The sequence below is a fragment of the Sphaerodactylus townsendi genome, linkage group LG05, assembly GCF_021028975.2.
Source record: "Sphaerodactylus townsendi isolate TG3544 linkage group LG05, MPM_Stown_v2.3, whole genome shotgun sequence".
In the NCBI taxonomy this organism is placed as follows: domain Eukaryota; kingdom Metazoa; phylum Chordata; class Lepidosauria; order Squamata; family Sphaerodactylidae; genus Sphaerodactylus; species Sphaerodactylus townsendi.
This window is the reverse complement of record NC_059429.1, coordinates 89,689,492-89,713,387: the sequence shown is the minus strand read 5'-3', so window position 1 is coordinate 89,713,387 and position 23,896 is coordinate 89,689,492. Positions and strand designations below refer to the sequence as shown.

Genomic DNA, 23,896 nt, shown 5'->3' with positions numbered 1-23,896 from the left:
ATAAAAAATGGTTTAATAGGAATGTTTTATGGTCCATAACATTATTATAGCTGTTTTATTCCCTGTGCGTTATTGCTTTAATTGGTTTGCTGCAATTCTTGGGAATCTCCATTTTTATTGGATCAAATGTAATCCTAAATCAAAATGGCAAGGAATGCCTTCAATATGTCTTTTCATTTGTCAGTCCTTTTCTTCGGGGGCAGAACAAGCCAACAGGGAAATATACCATTTTTTTCCCTTTGGTCTTCCAGCACTGCATGTCATTCCATATGTTTCTGCCAAGTCTGAATTGAAAAATTTATAACTGTCAATGTTTTTGGCTACCTGGACTCTGTGAATATCTTGTAGTACTGAACTTCCTTACCATGTTCCATTTGCTTGCTTATCCTTTTTGTCCTTGTCTTCCATGCAGGTGTCTGATCGTTCTGTCGTAGCTCTTGTTCCCAAGCAAACCTCTTCCTACAACATTCCTGCTTCTGCCAGCATATCACGGACCTCAATTAGCAGATATGGTAAGAAACAAAGTAACATGATACAGTGATAAAAGTTTCTCTGTTTTATAAAGTTCTTCAAAAATCCAATCCATGGGCTTAGACTGGAGGGTTGCACTGGGGCAACCCCATCCAAAGCCATTGGTGGTGGGACGTGGCATCACTGTGGTGCCACCTCACTACTTCCAATAGGGCCTTCCAGTGGCACGGGGAGAAAAAATGCACCCCTTCCCACTGTCACAAAGCCCTTTCTAGGGCTTACAGAATGGTGTATTCAAAATATTTCATACACGTTTTTTGTTCACCATAAAATGAGCTGCCCTTTTCAACAGTTTTTCATACCCCTATGAGGAAGTGGGTTGGTGTTAGGAGAAAGAAGAAATGTCTTCCTGTTCTCAAGGCAACCAGAATGCCCCTTCACATTGTCATGCCCATCCAAATGTGCATCGCATTGAAAATACTGCAATGCAGAAGTATAGCAATCAGATTCACATATGGATGTGGAACTGAATGTCTTTCTGAGTATAGTTTTAATTGTTCCGTAGTGCAATACTTTCAACAGGATGTTAATTTGGGGTGTTCAGAGCAGTAGTGGCCCAATTTTACCTCAGTTTGGGGAAACATGCAGCAGAGCAGCAGATAAGGGCCACAATAGATATTAACATTTGTGTGTGGGGGGGGGGGGGGAGCAAAAAAAGGAAGGTAGCTTTATTTCATTAATGTTTTCATGACCCACTATAATGGCAATGTTCACTTTAACATGAAACTTTAAGACATTTTGGAACAGAATTAGTACAAAGCAAGAGCCAGTATTTCATATAGAGACCAACTTTTGGAGCAAGTGTTTTAAAAAATCACTACTACCCAAAACAAAACTTAAAAATTAATTATTATTTTGAGTCCTATCCTGATTTGTTTAAAAATCTTGCCTATCACACAGGTATACTTTGAACAGAGAACCCTATCAAGTACACCCTTATTCTTAGTCCCCATTTTGCTGGTGGATAGTGCGGGAAAAGGCCCAAGGAAATGGCTGTATTCAGTTTAAAAAGAGCTATATTCAAAAGAAATACCAAAAGAACATTTCTCTTTAGAGACCACCATTACAAAAACAGATCTTTGCAGCAGCATATTTCAAAAGCAACATACTGTTGAAGACAGCTAGGATTGTCATTCATACCTGGATTTTCCTATGTAAACACAACAACCAGATAGGTATGTTTGCTGTTGCACTACATCATGTTCAGTGATGTGTGGATGCAGCCAAATTGTCCTTTCCCCTGAAACCTTGCAAGCAAGATTTTCCAGTTTCAGTAAAGATCTACCAGGCATCAAAAATGTTGAACTATTCAAAGTCAGAAACAGCTACCAGAAGAGCATTTGCACGCAACGAGTCTCCACAGTTATTGCTAACATTGATATTGATATTTCTGATTGTGCAGATGGCATGCAAATGAAGCCGCATGTTTACTCTCTACATTTGCATTATGTATTGGTGCAGAGCTGGGTTTAAAAATAGAATGATTCAGTGCTCTCACCCCTTAATTACATCCACAGGAATATTCATATTTATCTGAGCATTAATCAGGAGTGAAACTTTGGCAAATTTTGTAATGATGCACTCATTCTCCTGCTAATTTATGGGGATCCCCTTAATCCTGCTGTCACCCTGAAGTAAAAAATGGCAAATTAAGAAGCCAGTCTGAGCTGGTCACAGCAAACCAAGCATTTGCTTGATAACAAGAGGAGAGAGAAAAATGATGTGCAGTTTATAAACTAGTTTGACTTTACTCCAAAACACTTTATACCACTTGGATTTTCTCCTCACACAGCATGGGGATGTAGTGGACAGCACAGTCCTTATCTTCTAAACTTCCTCTGTATATTATAGGTGTGGTGGTCAGACTGGCCAAATTGTAGAATATTTTGATTTCAGTTCCCATGGATAACCACTAGACTGAAACCATGAGGATGAAGTTTCATTGACTCATGGAGAACAAATGCCATTGCACATAGTGCCACTATTCCCTCATGACATAAAGCAGAGAAAACATTAGGTGGACCAACTCAGTGGACTAGAAACTGTTCAAGACAGACCACAGACTGTGTCCAGTGACTCAGTTCCATGAACAGTGGACCTTCCATCTGGCAGAAGGGTTTCTCTACTAGCAATAAAGGCTCTGGCTGAAGAAGCTCCTTACACATAGGAGAAACTACTTCCCCTGAAAACAACTCCTCAATTCCTCACAGAACAGAGATGATGGATACAATCCCATGACTTGCTGCAAAATCCATGACTTGCTAGTGTACGGTATATTTATCACTATTTACATAAACTAACTGTATATTTGCTGGGGACATGAAGCAAGACAAAGATGTAATAAGGACTCTTTTGCTTTTGTGCATTACAAGCTTCTTTTTCCTTCTACCCAGATTCCACATTTCGGTACACAGGCAGTCCAGACAGTCTCCGCTCCAGGGCACCCATGATTACCCCAGATCTAGAAAGTGGGGTGAAAGTTTGGCATTTAGTCAAGAACCATGATCATGGTGACCAGAAGGAGGGTGATCGGGGCAGCAAGATGGTGTCAGAGATCTACCTTACCAGACTGCTAGCTACGAAGGTAATATCAGAAAACATAATCTCTTTGGAAAATGGCACATGAACTGATAACATGAAGGGCACATGAGGAGCTTTGTGCTTATGTAAATTAGGTCTTTTTCATGTTTTGTTTTTAATATGACTGTTGCCCTCATCCTACCTTTGAGTTGTTGATTCACAGATAAATATCTCTTGTATCATTTAGCAACTTATGTCTTTGGGGCCAGCTTAGAGACTGTCCCTTTTATATTTTATTACATTCAGGTTGTCTGGCCCAGGACCAGTTGTTTAGATCTTTTATTCACTTGCCAAATTCTGAACAGAGGTTCCGCAATGGCTTATAGATAAATATATTACTGTTCAGCAGTCTGCCATTTTGCATGCTTCTGTATGCCAGATTGAAAGAAATAGTAATAATGAACAATGAAAAAGGTGGTATCATCCCATGAGGCAATTAATCCCAGATTGTAAATAATTCAGATAAATTTTACCAGTTCCAAACCAACAACAAACTTAATTAAAACAGACTGAAATATATACGACGTGTCTGTGTGTCTGTGCATATACATATGCATAGACAGACACACACACAGTCCAAGCAAATTTCCAGCTTTTACATCTCCTCAAAGTACATTTCAAACATTGGCTGAAAGAATAAAAATACTGCCCTTCAATCAATTTCGATATAAAATTGTAATAAGGGAAGAGGAAATAGAGAGCCAGCACAGGGTAGTAGTTATAGTGTCAGGCTAGTATCTGGGAGACCCAAACTCCAATCCCCACTCTGCAAGAGAAGCATGCAGGGGAACCTTTGGCCAATCACACACTCTTAGCCTCACCTACCTCACAGGGTTGTTGCAAGAACAACTTGAAGACGTGGAGAATGTTGTAAACTGCTTTGATTCTCCACTGGGGAGAAAAGTAGGATATAAATGAAATACCCTAAATAAATGTAATACTAATCTGTGCCATTTTGTGAAATAATTATAGGCACAAAACTATGCTTTTAAAAAGGTATTATATTTTAAGTAGAAATAGTAAAAATAAATAATAGTACCCAATATTAGGCTAGACATAGCCGATAATGGTACTATTCTCAATCTGCCATTGTCTTTCTCCGAAGCCAAGTCTTACAGTGTGTTTTCTCTTTCCTTAAGGGTACGCTGCAAAAGTTTGTAGATGACTTGTTTGAGACCTTGTTCAGCACTGTACACCGAGGCAGTGCTCTCCCATTGGCCATCAAATATATGTTTGATTTCCTCGATGAACAAGCTGATAAGCATGGCATCCATGACACAGATGTGAGGCACACCTGGAAGAGTAACTGGTAAGAGTAAGAAAAGTTTATGGGTATTGAGCCCACATTAGGGCAAAGAACTGAGACACAGCAATCAATATTCAGGGGCTAGTGGCCAGAATGTGGTTTGTGGAGTTCAGACATAGGTCTTAACTTTGTCATAGAACTAGCCTGACTAAAATGCTTACAGTTTGCTTTGTGAAGGTAAGCATGGGGATAAAGTTTCTGGCTCTCTGTACTGAATTAGAAATTATAAGCAGTATTTTATTATTTTGTTTAATGTCTCAGCTGCCAGTTCTTTAGCTGGTTGTTGGTCTTTCATTACAATTCAGCTGTCACCCAGAGGCCTAGGACATTGTAATGTATTGGTGTGGTATTTGTGCAGATCTCAGCAGGGCTGTCTTCTGAATCTGACTGATGTTGATTTTGCCAATTTGAAGATGTTTCAAGTTCCGCCTTAGTGTTTTCAGAATGGCGCCCATGGTGCCAATTACCACTGAGATGACCTCAACTGATTTGTGCCATAGTCGCTGTATCTTGATTTTAAAATCATGATATTTATTGACCTTATGTTCTTTTTCAATCACCTTGCTGTCTCCAGATACTGCTATGCCAATGATGGTCACTTTCTTGTCCTCAATCATTGTGATGTACTGTGTGTTATGTGTCAACACTTGGTCTGTTTGGATTCAAAAGTCCCACAAGATCTTGATCTTATCATTTTCCATTACTTTCTCTGGACAGTGTTCCCATGAGTTTTCAGCTGTCCCAACGTTGTAATTCTTGCAAAAATTCCAGTGGATCACCTTGACCACTGAGTTGTGCCTCTGTGTGTAGTCAATCTGGGCAATCTTTTTGCAGCAGCTGAGTATGTGATCTACAGTTTCGTCAGCTTCCCTGATGAAGCATCAACCTGTGAAGATTCTGTCCACAAACAGAAGGGGAGGGGGGAAAGGGTTGTACTTGGCAGGATATATTAAGAACCAACCCAAGCCCTGTTGGTGCCTCATCTCCTTAGGGGTTTGCTTTGGTTGATTGCATGGGGAACCAGTCCTGAGTGCCAAGCCATGTAGTCTGATGTACCACTGCTCAGAACATATACTGGGGATTGCCTACCCTTGTAACATCTGATACCGTGTAAGTTAATAGAGCTAGCATGGTATAGTGGTTAAAAGCAGGTTCATTCTAATCTGGAGAATCGGGTTTGATTCCCTGCTCTGCCAGCTGATCTGTGGAGGCTTATCTGGTAAACTAGATTAGCTTATGCACTCCAACACATGCCAACTGGGTGACCTTGGGCTAGTCACAGTTCTTCTGATCTCTCTCAGCCCCACCTACCTCACAGGGTGTTTGTTGCGAGGGGGAAGGGAAAGGAGTTTGTAAGCCCCTTTGAGTTTCCTTACAGGAGAGAAAGGGGGAATATAAACTCAACTCTTCTTCAGATGTGCAATCCATGCTCTTTGAACTGCAAATAAGTCCCTTGAGTACAAAGTCACTGAATCAATCACTGAAACAACAGACTTTGGAAAAGTTTGATTAAGAGGTAATGAGGGAAGCCAACATGGGGACGACACAGAAATATTACACCTGAAGCTGCCTTATAGTAAATCAGATCACTGATCAATCAAGGTCAGTGTTGTCTGGCAGTGGCTGTACAGGGGCTCAGCAAGAGGTCTTTCACATCCCCTGGTCCCTGATCCTTTTAACCGAAGATGCCAGGGATTGTCAGTTTCCTGAGGCCCTTCAGATTTATTGTGTCTGTGTCCAGAACTTTGAAAGGAAGAGCCAGAATCTCAAGGGGGCTATCAGAAGCGTGACAGAAAATGGTTGTGCTTGGCATTAGCAAAACTGAACTCAAATGGGTACTTTGACTGTTCAGTCTTTGTTTCTAGCTGCTATACAAATAAGTGTTCACTTAGTCATTTTCCAAGTGTTTCAAAGGACTTCCATCGGGTAGGCTGTACTCCTACTCACAGCAGCAGTTGGTAGTATATATTTTCAAAACAATTGCCACTGTTGCATCTTTTTCTTTGCTGTTATTTTGAGATTAAAAGTTCCCTGGGTTAGAAACTTACTACTAAAAACAGAATAAAAACTGATACATGTCCCAAGAACAAACCCTCAAACAACACCAACAAAAGAAAAATCATATATATACACAATATCACACTCCCATCACATTCTTTTCCAATCCCTTGTGGTTAGAAAATCCTCTAATCATTGTGTCTGCCAAAGCCAGACTCCCTGCTAAGGCAGTAGGGAGCTAAAAACAATTTAGCAAAAGCTTTAGAGGAATGAGTTATGAGGATAATATGTTGGAATCCAGAATAAATTGACACTTCTTAAAGCTACCAAGTGTTGTCGATCAGCAGAGAGATGTTTCTCATGGCTGCCAGGCCACAGGGGTCTTCAGCATAAAGAGTTACCCAACTGTTACTGATCTCTGCAAACAGCAGCTAGGAAAGAATCCGGAGAGACAGGAACTGTCCAGTCTTCATTTTCAGTCATTGGTGTAGTTTTAGCTGTGAGCACACTAGGCTGCCTTACATGTAGCCAGATCATTGGTCCATCTAGCCAGAACTTCTTAAGCAAGGGTCTTTCCCAGACTTCCTACATGAGAACACTTCATCGGAAATGTCAGTGATTAAACGAAGGAAATTCTGTATACAAAACATGTTCTTGGACAGTGAACTGTGGCCTTCCTCCATGTACTGATCAGTAGCCTTAGAATAGATCCTGTAACAGGTATACTGGAAAGGGAGATCTTAATCATTTCTTATTTAAATACCTAACCTTCCAAATTGCAAAGGCATGATCATAAATGTACTTCATTTGGGAGAGGAAATACTAAGTTCTTCCTCTTGAACCAGTCTTGGCAGCTACTGATGGAGTAGATGAGTATTTTCTTCAGTTTCCCCCAGCAGTTTACTTAGGTGAGACCGAACTCAGCCTTTCAAAATATATTTGATCTTTCTTTGCCCCTCAGATATTGTTTCTAGTTTTGCCATTAGGTGGGGAGGTGGGAAAAGAGCGGCCCTGAATCACCAGATCTTGCCATTGCTGCTCGAAAAAGGGACTGCTGAGAGGCCCCACCCTGCCTGCCCTTAGTAGGGTGGAAGGCATGCGGTGACCATGCCCACTATGGGCATCCACGTCATGACACTGGTGTGGCGTCATGACGTCAACAGGAGGGATGGGCAGGACCTTATAAGGCTTCTACCGGACCTGGGCCCCTCTTTCTTCAATGCCGCCGCATCAAGTTTCTCACCCACTTCACCTCTTTATACAATGTTACTGCATGTGTCTGATATCATAGTCAAGCTGGCGGTTGGCACATGGGAACTGATCTGTTGGTGAGGGTGCTGCGGTGCTAATCCACTTTGGTGGTACCTTTTTAAGAGGTTTGGCATGGAGCAAGCCATGGATCAGGATGCCCTGGCATGGGCTATTGTGGCTTGAGCCCCTTAGCGGTAAAGTGGTTCTTCAGAAAGTGACCTGCCGCCTGGCTGGGTTCCACTGGTACTGAGCAAGGTTATCTATTTCCTCCAACAGGAGAGTTGGAGGAAAGTTTTCACTGGGGAACAGCATTTGGGCTTCCCAGTGTTCAGATCAGATCCTATGCTGAGACTCACATTTCTTTTCATCCTTTGTCAATAAAACGGTTTGGCTATGGCCAAAATTTTAAACCACAGTCCAGAGTGTTGTATCGTTAATTTTAGTTTGGGCCTCTGAGCAGTAACAGTCCCACCCTCAGGTGGCAATAGTAATTTAAATTTAAAAAATTGATAGAAACACAAGTATGCCTCTCTTGCCCTGGAGAAACAGCTATCTTATGTGGCAGGGTTGGCATTTTTTTTTTCTCTCTCTCTGCTGGGCTTGTCAGCCATGTCTCTTTGTCAGCTGGACCTGGTCACAGTGACATGTACCACAGTCACCTCCAGGCTGGACTATTGCAACTTGCTGTTTGGAGGGCTGCCGTTGGGGCTGCTTCAGAAACTCAGGTTATGTAGAATGTGGCTGCTAGGCTCTCAACCAATACAATGTGATCATCTCATATACAACCAGTACTCAAGCACCTGCACTGGTTGTCTATTGGGTTCTGAGTCAAGTTCAAGATACTGATTCATATCTTTAAAGCCTTAAGCAGTCTGAAACCTGCTTACCTTCAGGACCACCTCTCCCTATGTTTTCCCAAGAATGCTTCACTCTTCTTCAATTGGTCTACTGGTGGTTCTTGGCCCACAGGTGGCTCAGCTGTCCTCAAAGAGGACAGCAGCTTTTCCATTAATGGTCCCTGACTGATGGAACTCTCTGCCAGATGACATCCAGGCCCTTTTTAGAGCCCGCAGGGTTTGTAAAACAGAGTTGTTTCTCCAGCCACTCTGTTGAGGACAGTCAAACGCAATTTTCCATGTCAGCAGTGCTGCCTGATTTTGACAGCTGTCTGGGATGTATACTGCTTTGCACTAATTGATGATGCTTTATTTTGATGCCTGTTAGAATGTTCTTACTAATGTGTATTTTAAAGATTTTGTATGTTTTTATCATTATTAATCATTTATTGGACTATTGTGAGCCACCACAAGTTCTGTGTCCCAGAGAAGGGATAGATTGTAAGTCTAAAGTAAAGTCAACTGGAAGGGGGAATGAAGCTGCTGGAAAATGGCTAAATGTGACTTTCACAAGTGAACAATGGGAAAACCATCAGGAAATTTTCCAGAAGCATGACACAGTGTTGCACCTGATCTTACCTGGAGCTTGGTACAAAATAAAATCCAGTTCCTTTTTTTTTGTCAGTATACTTCTTTCTGTATATGATTTATAATGTATATTTCTGTGATTTTTTTTTTGTGCCCCTCTTTTCCTACAGTCTTCCTCTGCGTTTCTGGGTGAATGTAATTAAAAACCCCCAGTTTGTCTTTGACATCCACAAAGGAAGTATCACAGATGCCTGTCTCTCGGTCGTGGCCCAAACCTTTATGGATTCATGCTCCACCTCAGAGCACCGCCTTGGCAAAGACTCCCCCTCCAACAAGCTGCTGTATGCCAAGGACATTCCCAGCTATAAGAGCTGGGTAGAGAGGTCAGTATGGGAACTGGGAAGCACCTTGTGTATCACAATGTGCTATCCTAAAGCCTCTTATGATTTTCAGCTTTGGTGTCTCCACCTGTTTCACTGTAAATGCATAAATTAAGCTAAGTAGGGCCAGTTAAAGAGCAAGAGTGAAATGTTTTCAGCATATCTCCATTTAGGCATTAAACCTGTTCATGGTTTATTTGAACATTCTAGAAGAGACTCAACATTCTTTCCCATTTGCTTTCTGGTTTTGCTTCCTAACAAAATACCTTTTTCCTGTCCTTTCAGTCATATCTAGTGTTATATGCAGATTTGTTTATTTTCAAAGTGCCTTCAACTCTGGCCCAGACATTGGTCCTTCCCCAAGAAACCTGTAATAGCAACAAGAAAGTCCATGCTAGTGTATATATATTGCTAGCAAAAGCACAATTGTTGTTTGCTTGTTTTAAGGTTTGCCACATAACCTGCAAGATCCAACAGGTTGTTTGTTTCAGTTCTTTTGATGGACTAACTTGCCTGCTAAACATAATTTTGATGTAGATCCAAGGCAGGAACAAATTCTTTTGCACCAATCCAGCCAGATTAATGACCTGCAAAAGCATTGACACCACCCATCATCAAATGTTTGTAATTTCAGGAGGGGTAACAAAACAGGAGATAGCTTGGCTGGCCACAGGTTGCACAGAACTGATTGTTGAGGCACTTTTCAGAATCACTGGGCACACTGGTCAGAGTTTACAAACTGAGATGTAGAAGTCTGAGACTGAGATGCAAAGGCCTATGAGATGCAAAGTCTGAGACTGAGATGCAAAGGCCTATGGAGGAAGAACTAATGGAGGAGCCAACTATTATAACTGCTACTGTACAGAATTCCATAAGACCAACAGAAACTCTAGTTGAAGTGGATGTCTACCAGCCCATTCCCTTGCCAGTACAGAAAGGGAGTCAGGAAAACTGGGAAATTTCAAATATGCCCTTAAACCTAACAAATCAACTTAGAAGTGATATCAGTGGTCATGTTATATGTGATAGGGTTGTCAACAATGGTTGTGTTCAATATGATGTTAACCTAGAACAACTCATTGTGGTTGACTGACTTGAGAATATTCCCCCACCCCCCAACCATTACACTTCTTTCATGGAATGTAACAAGATGAAGGAATAAGGCTAAGATCAGAATTTTTTAGATTTTGTTAAAGGATTTGATGTAGTTGTTTTTCAGGAAACGAAGGCCCTTTCGGCACGGGCCATAAACAGCACCCTGGGGATGGCAAAAATGCCGTCCCCAGGGAGCTGTTCGCACGGGGGACACAGCTGCTGTGCAGCTGCACCGACCTCGCTTACCCAGCAAGGTTTTTGGGAAACAGCGGCTTCCAGCCGCTGCTGTACAAACAGCAGCGGCTGGAAGGCGCCATTCCCCTTTCCTTTCCCAAATGCTGTACCGTGTCCTCCGGCCTCCAGCACGACACGACCCCTGCCCTGTGACTTCCGGGCTGTCACGCAGGGCAGGGGGGCGTGTCCCCTGGCCTGTGCGACGCGCCGGAGGCAGGAGGACACGGTACGGCGTTTGGGAGATGGCGCAGCCTGTGCGGATGCTGCGCTGTCCTCCCCATCGCAACCGGGACCGTTCGTGCGAACAGTCCCAGGGGGGTTTGGGTCGGCGTTATGTATGCCGATCCAACCCCCATCATGGCCATGCGGAAACACCCTTAGGTTCAAACACCAATATACCACGAGAGATTTCATTCATATTCTTTACATTCTTTACCAGCATCTAAGACAAATCATACAGGCTGCTTACAAGGCAGTTTATCTATCCTTGTCTCCTATGACCAAAATCTAGATCTCCTATGACCAAAATCTAGAATCAACTAACCTTCAGAACTGCAATCCTGTTGTGCAGACCATTAGGCTTATTTTTGGAAAACTTACATGAACGTATATATGCCTCCTTACTTGGACAAATAATCCCTTCTGTCCCTAGAGAACAGAAGGGAACAAAAGTTTCCTCATGTAGAAATAATACTGTTGGGTGATGTCAGCGCAAGAGTGGGTAATGATATCTTAGCTCTCATTAGGAGATCAGGACTCGATCAGGAGGTGTTACAAGTACTATTTTCTCCATCTCTAAGGCAATCAAAGGATATCACCTTGAACCCTGCTGGTATTAGTTTGGCCAGATTTTACTTTCCATTCAACAAAATTTGACTGAATGGTCTAATAAATCTGGAGAACTCAAATGAATTCACCTTTATATCATCCAGAGGCTGTAGCATGATTGATTGTGCTTTGATCTCTTGATCTCTTCTTCTTTTAGAGATTTTCTTACTGATTTCTCAGTGAGGGATCAAACCATTAATGATCACCTTCCTCTAAAACTGGCAATCTAGTCAAAATACAACTCTTTATCAATCCAGAATCATGAATTAGTTTCTTTACCATGTATCCTGTGGGCTACTGGCTCAACAAAAAAGACCAAAGAATTTCTTAATTCTACAACTGGCTTAAAATATAGATCTTCCTTAATAAGTTCAAAGGACCCTTTAGACATAAAAAACCTATGAACATAATATAATTTACTGAGATACTTAAGCAGGAGCCTAAAATGGAGAACATAAGGAGAGAACATGCTAACAGCTGGGTTGACAAAGAATGTAAAAAGCCACATTTGCTCTATTTATAGTCACTATCATGACTAAGGCTGCAGCTCTTACAGCTGAATTTTTTGTTCTTAAAAACCAGTTACAACAACTCATTAAAGGTAAAAGAAATGAGTTCATAAATAAAAAATGGGAACAACTTTTCCATGCTACTTCTTCAAACAACTCAAAGCCATTTTGTAGAAACTGGAACCTTTCACACTAATGCCCCTTCTACGTCAATTATTTCCCCTCACACATGGCTTTAACATTTTTCAAATTTATTTTATGAGGAGGCGATGCATAAAAAGAATCATTCAAATCTCTCAATAGGTGATCTACCAGAGTGGTCACCTGTAACACCCGCCGAAATAATAAAACTAATTGGCCAACTTAAAAAGGGGAAAGCTCCAGGCCTTGACTTATTAATATTGAAATCTTAAAAGTGGATCCAGACTGGTGGGCACCTTTTCTCACCACACTTTTTAAATGATCAATAAAAGTGGTCTAATGCCAGAGGCTTGAACAAATGTGATAGTGGTACCGTTATATAAAAAGGGAAATTATACAAACCCTGCTAATTTTGGACAGATTAGTCTTATTTTTATAATAGGGAATTTTATTCAAAACTTCTATTATCCAGATTAACATCTTGGATGTCACAGCAGAGAATATTTGGCCCAGAGCAAACAGAATTCTGTGAAGGAAAAACCACTCTGGATCATTGTATGGTTTTATCCCACTTGGCTAATAAATATATCAGAAGAGGAAGGTCCAAATTGTACAAAGCTTTCTTGGATTTAAAAGGTGCTTTTGATGTCATCCCAGGGGACCTTTTATGAAATAAACCAGTAAATATGAACAAGGATAAGAGGCTTTTGTTTCTCATTAAAAAGCTACTAATAAATAATAATAATATAATACCTCTACGAGTTGTCGAATTAAATGTTCCATGACAGGGAAGTTAACTAAAAAAAAAATCTTATGAATAAAAAAGTCAAGGAAGGTTGTATTTTCACTCCTTCCTTGTTTAACTTGTTCTTAAACTATTTTGCACATTTTCTTTTTAAAGTTGGTGGTTATAATCCTCATTTAGGATCTGTTCATGTGCCACTATTACTTTACGCTGATGATGCAGTTTTCTTGTCCTCCTTGCAAGTGGGTTTGAAACACTTACTGAGTTGTTGCTTTGAGTACTTGCATGACAAGTAGATTGGAAGTGAACTATGAGGAATCAAAAGTCCTTGTCTTTTTAAAAATCTGAAAATCCTAGAAGTGAGAAATAAACAGCAATAGAATAGAACAGGTCAAGCATTTTAAATACCTAGGCATATATTTCCAATATAATGCATCTTGGACTTCTCACCGTAAGTCAGCAATAAACATGGCCAAAACTAATGCCTTGGCCACTGCACATTTCTTTTTCATACCAAAAACCAATATGTGCTTGCTGCATGAAAAGTTTTTAATGCTAAAATAGGTGCACGATTGCTGTATGGAATTCCATTATGGATTGGTGCTTTTAACCATTCCCTGGAACAAATTCAATCTAAATTCCTGCACAAAATTTTGGAGATGACAAGATGTGTACTGTATGTGACTCTATGTTTGGAAACTGGACAGGGTCTGTTGAAATTTAAGGCATGGCTCACACCTATTAGGTATTGGCTGAGAATACATTATAATTCTGATCCCCTTAGCCTTGTTTATCACATGCTGTTTCAAATTGGCTCCTGCTACCAGGAAAAAAATTACATCCCTTGGCATATCCAGAGACTTTCTTTTTAACATTTCAGCATCCAAGGCCTTCCAAAAAAAATGCAGATTTTTGGAGATCAAAGCACAGAATCTTTATAGTACAGCCAATAAGGCTCTCTCTCTCTGAGACTGGGGGTTCCACTTAATGCAGGACATACCACTATGTATTTTTACCATCTCTAAAATCCCAACCAGATTCAATGTTTTGCCACAGGAAATTCTCTGCAAAAGATATCAAGACATAGCATGTTCCAATAGGCATTGCCCCTGTGAACAGGCTGCATTGAAACTATACATCAAGCTTTATTTTGTTGCCTTTGGGGTGGGATTTGAACAAAGTATCTAAATTTTACATTAGCAAATAGGACAGAACTTTCTGATTGTGCTAAATTTTTCCTTCTCTTCAATAATTCCAATCTTGAAATAAGGGAGAAAGTAGCAAAAATTTTGCAAGTTGCTATAAAGCTATGTCAGGATAAGACTGGGAGATAAACTGTCATTTATATTTTTCTATATGTAATTTGTGGTTATGGTTTACTCTTGGTTTTATTTATGGTTTGATTATGGTTGCCTGGTATGTTTTATATGCAAGTAAAAGTTTTCTGTCTGTCTACAAACTGAGACACAATGCAGATGGGACATAATTCAAAAACATATTCAGATTTCTTACCAAGCTACTCCATTCTCACATGCCTTTCCATTAAAATTTGCAGGTATTATGCAGATATTGCAAAACTCCCAGCCATCAGTGACCAGGACATGAATGCCTACCTCGCAGAACAGTCACGTTTGCATGCTATTGATTTCAACATGCTGAGTGCACTCAATGAAATCTACTCCTATGTCAGCAAATACAGTGAGGAGGTAAGAGATCTTTCCCTCCCTGGACTGGGCATAAGTGCTGAAATTTCAAGACCACAAACTGAGAATTTGGCTTAAAGATATGGTTTGCTCTGACCTACCTGTCTGATTCCAACTGTATTGTTGGTTCATTCTACTTCAGAGGAAGGTACAAGAAATTAAACAATTGACACATTATGATGAACACAAAAACTACCTTATACTAACTCAGATAATTGGACTGAACAGGTTAATACTGTCTACTCTGAATCTTTGCACTGATCCCTAGGAAAGGAGCTGTGGCTCAGTGCCTGAGCATCTGCTGACATATAAATGGTCCTAGGTTTGATCCCTGGCATTTCCAGTGAAAAGGATCAGTTGGGAAGTGATGTGAAAAAGCTCAGCCTGAGATTCTAAAGAACTGTGCCAGTCTGAGTAGACAATACTGACCTTGATTAAACAGTGATCTGATTCAGAGTAAGGCAGTTTCGTGTATGTACGTTCATATAACTGAAGATGCCAGGGATGGAACCAGGGACCTTTGACATGTCCAGAAGATGCTGTACAACTGAGCCATGGCCCCATCCTTGGTATGTAATGCAGGATCATTTGTACCATTGTGAAGGTCTTAGCTAAACGTTATCATTTGCCTTTCCCTTGAAACGGGACCTTTTCTATGAGATTCTCTTGACATTCATCTAGGAAATATTGACATGTGGAAAATGCAAGCTGTGCTTCCTAATATGATCTTAAACAAATTTTTATAAAAGGCATGGCCTTGTAAGACTCATAGTAGTCAGAGATGGCACCACTCCTGCGCTACCCTGCTGCCTCCAGAGGGCTTTCAGATGGTACAAGGAGGCAGGGGAAAAGAAAGCTTCCCTGGCCACCTGAAAGCCCTCCATTACCAGAACAGGGTTATGGCACCCTTTTTGGTGGTGTAACTGCAAGACCCCAGGTGCTGTGCTCCTGGCAGCAAAGCCCAGGTGGAAGCCAACTAACATCAACTTCACCTCAGGAATGCCTTCAGAATGCCAATGCAGCTCCGAAGACCAGCCTTCCTTACAATTTGGGCATCGTCGAGGTCTGTGGCTGCCTACCACCATTCAGTTTGCCCACCACACTGGTGCACTTGCTTGCACTTGCTCGTGCTGACTAATAGACCCATTGCGCTCCCCCTTTTTATATTGGGCTCTTAGTGTTATAAAGGCAGACTTGTGCAATCTTGCCATTTAACAAAGATTTGTTTCTATATATAGATATTATTTACTACATTTATATCCTGAACTTTCTGGGAGCACAGTTGCCAAGGTCAATAAATTGCAAAACTGCAAAAATCCCCAATTGACTCCCTTCGTGCTTTCAACCCGCATCCCTGGTCCTCTATTATCCAGGTACTAAGGGATAAATTAAAAAAAAACACTAAAACCTTGCTCAGATTTCTTATCAGGAATGCCATGGAATTAAATGTGATCCAGAGAGCAGTTTGGAAGAGAAGATGTCCTGATTTGATTGCAAAGTCCAATCCAATTTCATAACTATGCTTTCCTCTAAAGCCCACCAGTATCATATATTTAAAAGCTAAATTGTACAAGATGTTTTAAGTAGAAATATGAGATGTTTTTAAAAAACCTCGCAATTTTCTCTGAAGAGCCTGATTATCTTTGTGAGGTACCTTTTTGCTGATTTATATTAATTGTCTTTATCACTATTTGAAGTTACCCTCAAATAGAACCAAATTACTGATTACTTCACCTATTATGTAATTAGACAGATTGCAGCCCACAGAGAAAGCATTCTTTCTTTCATCCAAAAAGACTGCATTGGTATCTAAATGCTTTAAAAACTTTCCTGACCTATGGAACCATCTCCTCCTTGGCCCCTTTCCTCTCTGGAAGCAAAAGCATGGCAGAACCTAACGGTGATCTATTTTATAAAGTGTTGCTGGCAGCATGGGCTGTTCTGATGGATGCATTACTTGAAACCAAGTTTCCACCATCTGTTCAGCCCTTTAATTTGCAATGCAAGAAAAGCCAATTTTGCAATTATAACCATTAAAGGAAAGGTTTTTGTCATTTAATTGCATGTATATATATGCGTGATACTCTACAGGAGCATTAGAGATGAAAACCTCATTACTTTCTTGCTAAATGAAACAGAAAATGTAGCATCCAGCATATGACTATATGCCTCTTCAGTAACATGCACCAACACAATAATACAGAAATGACTAGGGACTAGTGAATTCTGTAGATATCTATCCTTTGCCTTCTTTTTATGCTGTACATTATTCCTGGGAAAATACAGCTAAGGACTAGGATTTATACTGGCTGCCTCTCTATTAACCTTTGCTGCCTGATAATTAAATTCTATTTATTAAGAGGTTTAGACATTGTTTACCTTCTTGGTGTCTGGAAAATACTTAGTATGTCTACCACAAATATTTACAAAGCTAGGGTCTAATATCAAAGCATCAGTCGTGTGCAGTCCATGGAATGGAACCAACATATTTTTTCCTCTGTCTGTTGTTGCACATGGATGTTGACCTTGTGTACACTCAGGCAGATTTTTATATATTTATCCATATGTTCATACATTGATATGCAGTTGAACAGTCTATCAGACTACATTACACTTGTCTCAAAGGCTGTGGCCCAGTAGTAGAGTGTATGCTTTATATGCAGAAAGTTAAAAAGTTTTAAAAAATAGTCTCAGGGTAGGAATAATGGCAAAAACCTTTGCCTGGGATCCTGGATAGCCACTGCAAATCAGAGAAGACAGTACTGAGTAGACTGGACCAGTCAACAAATTCAGCATTAAATAGCTTCACATGTTCACATTTGTGAGCATACCATACATACAGATTTTCAGATCTGAAAGATACATAGAGCACTAAATCATTATAAAAGACCATTTTGTTATTTCTGGCTCCCCTTATTTCGTTCATCCTTTTCATCTTCCCTTTGCTAATTTTGTCTTGGTTTCAGATCATCGGAGCTTTGGAGCAAGATGAGCAGGCACGCCGGCAGCGCCTGGCATACAAAGTAGAACAGCTTATTGGTGCCATGTCTATGGAGAGCTGAAGAAAGGAGCTGGAACTCCTGGAGCAAGGAGAAGGGAGTGGTTACCATAAAGACTTCTGAGAATTAAGAGTTGGAACACACAAGAAGGCCACTGGCATTATACCTGACATACTGTAACAGCTGCCCAAAAGTAGCAGAAGTTGGCCCAGTTGTTTAGCTCCAAATCACTCATCTGATTCCAGTGGAAAGAAAAGGAGAGCATCAACATCAGCACTGCATTTCTAAAATCATTGGATCCACCAAGATTTTCAGCTCCTCAAGTTGTACACCTAGAAAAGTCCATGGGAAGTCTAGATCCCTTCCTGACTGCTGCTTTGCATGAAAGTTGTTTGATGTATATTAGGAGGAAACAAAAACACTATTTAAAGAGAGTTTTTTTTTTCTTTTTTTAAAGAAAAAGGAATGAAAGACGATAAATGAAATGGAACAAAACCACAGTGGCCACGTCAAATATTTGTCAAAAAAGTTCTGCTGCACACACTGCCCCTCTATTCTCATGAGTTGTTTGTGGTTCAGATGGATGGTTTGTGAAGGGCACTCAACCCATTGGGAATGTTTAAAAAAACTCAGTTATTCTTCTTCCTGGAAACTTCTAGAAAACCCCATGAGCATAAATTTGCACCAAGCCTTTTTTAAATAAAGGAAACTGTGCGGTTGGGGAAGAAGTCCTGTTGTCTTGCCTGCAAGAAGCACTTAGCAGACATGTACCAGAGCAGAAAAGCCATCCAATCATTCAGTCCATCTATCCTGAAGTCCTTCTTTGGCTATATATTTATAGAGTATGGTATTTTTTTAACAATCTTGTTTACCACTGGAGGGGCACCATAATTTTTAAGTCCTTCGTTCTTCTACTTTGACAAAAACTCCACCCTGCTGCAAAGACCCTTCTCTCTTTCTATGTATGTGACAACTGTGTCCCTAAGGAATGTCCTTTTGACGCTAAGGAAGTTGTGAGTTTGAACTGAAACAGGCACATTGTGGGCTTCTGCAGGTGCAATTTGTGTAAAAATTGGCTTTCTTAGTTACACTAGGGTGTTGGGTTGGTTAGCTTTTTTTTTTGTCTTCCCTAGTCGTTATGTGATTTCTTGCAGTAAAAATGTTTACAGCAAGCAATACTTGAACAGAGTAGACCTAATGAGATAACATATTTATTGATTTCCCTCTTTGGATTCTTTGATGCTTATGTGATCAGGACAAATGGCATTTGCATTTTTCTCACACCATATGCGAGGTCATGCAAAGGTCAAGCACAAGATTTCGTTCTCCACTGGGAGGGCAAGGTGGAGAGGAACCTTCTCTATAGTGAAAAGGAAGTAACACACTCCATGTGCTGGTTAATGGCTGTTGTCATTGTCTTTGTCCATGTGTTTTGTCTTGGGTTTAGATTCTTAGCTGACCCCACCGATCTATTTCTTAGTGATCAGTGGAAGGCTGATGTCTGTGAGTTATTGTTCCTATCACAAAAAGACCAAAGTTTTCTTGTCCCTTTCAAGAATGCCAAGTAGCAGTTGGAATGCTGTACATAATTCTCTCTGTAATAAATATTGATATTTGTGCAGGCTGCAGTTAAGAGGGGTGATTAGGGGGCAAGGTGATTAGATCTAATGGAAAGCAGGATATCGACCATATGGGTCAGAGTCTGTAAATGGAATCTGAGTCAGTTTTAAGAGAGGCAGTTTGGCTCCCTCAGCTAAGGTTGAAGAACAGACTGATTGTACCACTGAACTTGCTGCATGATTATCCTGAGAGTGTCATAATTTCTCCAAAGTTTCCAACATTTTTAGCCATAAAATGCTGCCTAATGGACTCGCTGGAAGTCTTGGAATATGTTATCAGAACAGCCATGCCTGAAGGCCTCCACAACTAATGGGGAAGGGGGGTAGAGAGCACCCTCTTGGTAGTTATTTTGTAGCTACTTCATGGAAGGAAATTTCAGTGTTGAGAGATCTCTCCACAGGGGTGGGATCTGGTGCTAAATGCTGTGCCAGTGTCCCTGCACCCCTGCTGCTAGTGTAGTGGGGGTAGTCTGGGGCATGGGCAGGGAAGTGGCTGATGCTAATCAGCTTCCTGCAGGCCATTGCCCCTGTTGCACCAGTGGCCAGGGCTTTGGACTTACACCACCTTTTTGTGGCATAAGTCCATTAAACCCAGTGGGGGCTTTACAGCGGTGGGTAGACTTGTTTGCATTTTTAGCCTCTCCACACCACTAGAAAGCCCATTTGGGAGTAGCAGACTGGCATGGCTGCAGCACAGCATCCAGATGCCCCACCATTGAATGGGGCTGTTAGTCATAATACCTGGAAGGAAGGACTGGCAATTTCTCTACCAGAACAGGCACTTCCTGTCATCATCAGTTTGTACTGGTGTATATGAGCCACATAATGTCACAAAACATCATTCATTCATTCATTCCAACATACACTGTTCCAATGGGCTGTGGTTGAATGGGTTGTTCATTGTATTACTGGTTCCATGAGAATCCCTGATTTTTAGTTTTTGACCATTATCTTGAAGGCTGCCAGCAAAAGGATAAAGGAAAGGAGAAACTTGCTCCTTTAATTATAATTCATTAAAAGCTATGCCTAGCCTACTTCCCCCGATAATTCACCTTCATAGGATTCCCTGGGCCCCATTAATAGCCTGAAAGAAATACTAATGGCTTACCTTGTGCAATAAGCCAAAGCCTTTGACATTCACAAGCAGCAAAAACTTTGCAGCCAGAAAGCTCTGATTTACATTGACCTAACAGGAGCAGGGACCAAGATCCAAATGCAGAATAAGGGCAGTCTGCGATTAGGAGAGTTTTCTCACTTGCTCCTTCATACCCCTTGGCAGTGTAGTGAGTTTGATTGCAGAGAGTCTGCTTTGTTATTGAATTCTCTGCTGTTGTGGGCAAATCCAACAGCCAGTTTTCATCTGAAGAATTGCCATTTCGCCTAGTTACAGGCAATACACTATTAGACCATGGTAGGACTTTGTAAGTGCAGTTTCATTTTTAATCAGGTTTTACTGACATGATAGATGGGCTGTTGGGCTTCAGCTTCAGTCTTACAAACTAAGGCTGTATCCAGGCATGTCAGAAGTTTCTTGTATAATTAGAAGTGAGGGAAGGTGTGATCCACTTGTAACCCCAACTAGTAGAAAGAAGGAAGGAGTCAGCATTACAGTGGCTGACATCCTGCCTATTTGACCTTGTAGCAAACAGCATGTTGATCAGTGTAATTTCTGCATGGCTTCCCAGGGTCAGGAATACTGAGTCAGGCATACTTTGCTGGAATTGCCCCCTCTGCTTTCAAAAGGTTAAAAACCAGCAGACTGATACATTCATAGCTTTTCAGAATACATGGCAGCATTTCATCTAGTGTTTTCTACACTGGCCAGGATTTGTTCTCAGATGGAATGACAGTTTTAATAAATTCAATATTTATAACTCCAAAAGGCTACCAAATAGTTTGTTTGTAGCTGCCTGGCCTGGCTCGTGGATGACTCAAATGTGAGATAAGTTTCCAGTCCTGTTTTCTTTGGATAGCAGCCAAGCTCAAGCATTTAAAAACCATAGTGATTGCCTTGGATGACTTTCTTCCCCATCCATGTCAGTGCCTCCTTCCCTGATGTCTGAATCCCAGCTTGCTGTGTTTCAGGTCAGGTGTTTTCACATCAAAGCCAGCAATGTCATTTCTGGAATTTCTGTGCCTGGCACTGCTGTTTAAATAATTCCATTTAATCTTCTACTGATGAGTGCTATCCAGGGCCATCAAAGAGCCCACTGCACAAGGTAGTGATGTGCTAATCAAATGCTCCTTTCCTTTGAAGGTCTTTATTTTAAAAGAAATTCATCTTGTTAGCACACTTGCCTGCCCCTGCTATTCTCTGTACTGAAATTCTGCAGCCACTCATCTTGCCAGAGCAATGACTTTTCAGCCTATCCAGTTTTTTTCTGTAATAGTTTCCACATCCTCTTAGAAGGCTCTACAAAGTGTAAATAGCAAATCTGCTACAACTACATTGAGAACAACCTTTTGCTAAATTAACAACTGTCAAGGTAAAGAAGTGTCCAGCGCTTCTAGGTTGTTAGTGGGAAATATTCTCAGTAAGAATTGAAAGGCTGTGAAGTTCATTCAGAATTGTGAAGATCTTAGTCTTACTCAGGGGAACACGGTGCTATGGTTCAATGGGGCATTATTCGGTCCCTGTTGTAATGGAATGCCTTTTTGCTTCTTGCCAGTCAGGGAAATCTGTTACTAAGATCACAGGGAATTCAGTCCATACTCATCCGGAATTGGATTTGCTCCTACGTTGCTTGCCAAGCTTTCAACTTTTTCCTAGTATTTTTGCCTTTTCTTGTTTTCTCATAATGTAACCATTATGTAGCCTCAGTTTAGTCTTTTTGGTGGTCCATGATATCCAAAAACTCTTTCCAACACCACATTTCAAATGAGTCAACATTTTTTTCCTGTCAGCTTTCTTCAATGTCCAACTTTCACATCCATACCTAGTAATGGGAATTACTAGGATATGAATTACCTTGATCACCAGTGACTTATCCTCACACTGAAGCATTTGCTCCAGCTCCTTCATGACTTCCCTTCCCAGTGATTATCCTCACACTTAAGATTTTATTCAAGCTCCTTCCCAGTTTCAGTCTCCTTCTGATTTTTTGGTTGCTGTCTCCCTTTTGGTTGGTGGTGGAACCAAGGAATAGAAGTCTTGAACAATTTCAATTTTCTCATTGTCCACCTTAAAATTGAATAGTTCTCCATTAGTCATTACTTTTGTCTCTTTGATGTTCAGCTGATGTTCAGCTTTGACACTTTTTCCTTTAACTTTCAGCAATAGTTGTTTCAAGTCTTCACTTTTTCCTGCCAGTAACATAGCATCATTGGCATATCTCAAATTGTTAATCGTCTCCCCCTCCCCATTTTCACTCCACCATTATCTAACTCTAACCCAGCTTTCCTTATGATATGTTCTGCATACAGATTTAAGAGACAGGGAGGTAAAATACATCTTGACACTTTGACAACTGGAAACCATTTTGTTTCTCCATACTACACCTTAACAGTAACTATACTTTTGTCCAGCATAGCTATACTCACCTCAGGAAAACTACCAAAATCACTGTCCTTAACATCATCTATATATATATATATATATATAAGCTAACAGTGACTTTGTTAGTTATGCCCTAACACCGAAACAGCTGGATGGATTGCCCCCAAATTTTCACATGACATCCCTCCCTGTTGCGGGCAGGTAATCGGACCTTCAAATCACTGAAAGTCCATACCTGAGCTAGGTAAAACATCTTTTTCCTGGCACACCAGGCCATGAAGCTGACTGTGTTTAACTGTCACCCTTAGAATGTTCGTGCAGCATGTCTGTGGCCTGAGGGGTTGGTATGCCCTTAGAATGTTCATGCAGATGGCCAGAGATGAGCAGTGAAAACAGTAAATAGGTAATACTGTTAGGTAATACGAGTGGAAGTGAAACACATACATACTTTGCCGTGTGAGACGTCAGGTGGGGTCCCCCCCCCTCACATGCAGGAAACTTTCACTCTCTGTGCCTCACCCACTGCTACCATACAACACACATACTGTCATACACATCCAGCTCATCCTCACACACCTCACTCTGCCCTCCCTCACATCCAACCACCACTTACCCACTTCCTCACCCATATTCGCCACAGCTCTCTTTTACTAAAAGCGAGCTGGAGTTTGCCTTTTTCTTCTAAGAAAATCCGTGGGGTGGGGGAGAACCAACACTACTGGCTCCGCGTCACATGGCCCTTTAAGAACACTCGATCTGAACGCCTCACCACCCTGCCTCTGCTGCCTGACTGGGATAGCCTCCTTGCCCCAGTTCTGCCTTACCCAAGCCAGGACTGTGCATGTCAACCAGCCTCATGGACAGCGGGATTCGCACTCTGGACAGTTCCATTGTGGAATGGAAAGGGTTACCTTATACTAAAAAAAACAAGACACCACCATATAACAATGTGAACTGAAAAGGGAAAGAGGGATTCCATTTGACCACCCCAAAAGGCTATGCTGCGGATCATTGGACCTGCATGGACATCTGTGTGGGTTGTGGACTGTGATGAGAA

At 41.1% G+C, this 23,896-nt stretch overlaps 1 protein-coding gene across 3 annotated transcripts in view; it reads left to right on the top strand.

The window, feature by feature from the left end:
* PLXNA2 (plexin A2) overlaps positions 1 to 23,022 on the top strand; it is a 533,025-nt gene extending 510,003 nt beyond the window's left edge. For all 3 annotated transcript variants that reach the window (XM_048496018.1, XM_048496021.1, XM_048496020.1), the window contains exons 27-32: positions 413 to 512; positions 2,925 to 3,115; positions 4,251 to 4,420; positions 9,261 to 9,473; positions 14,578 to 14,728; positions 17,692 to 23,022. In XM_048496018.1, the coding sequence (XP_048351975.1) occupies positions 413 to 512; positions 2,925 to 3,115; positions 4,251 to 4,420; positions 9,261 to 9,473; positions 14,578 to 14,728; positions 17,692 to 17,787 (921 nt within the window). In that variant the 3' untranslated portion in view covers positions 17,788 to 23,022. The remainder of the gene's footprint in view (positions 1 to 412; positions 513 to 2,924; positions 3,116 to 4,250; positions 4,421 to 9,260; positions 9,474 to 14,577; positions 14,729 to 17,691) is intronic.
* Positions 23,023 to 23,896: the final 874 nt, after the last annotated feature.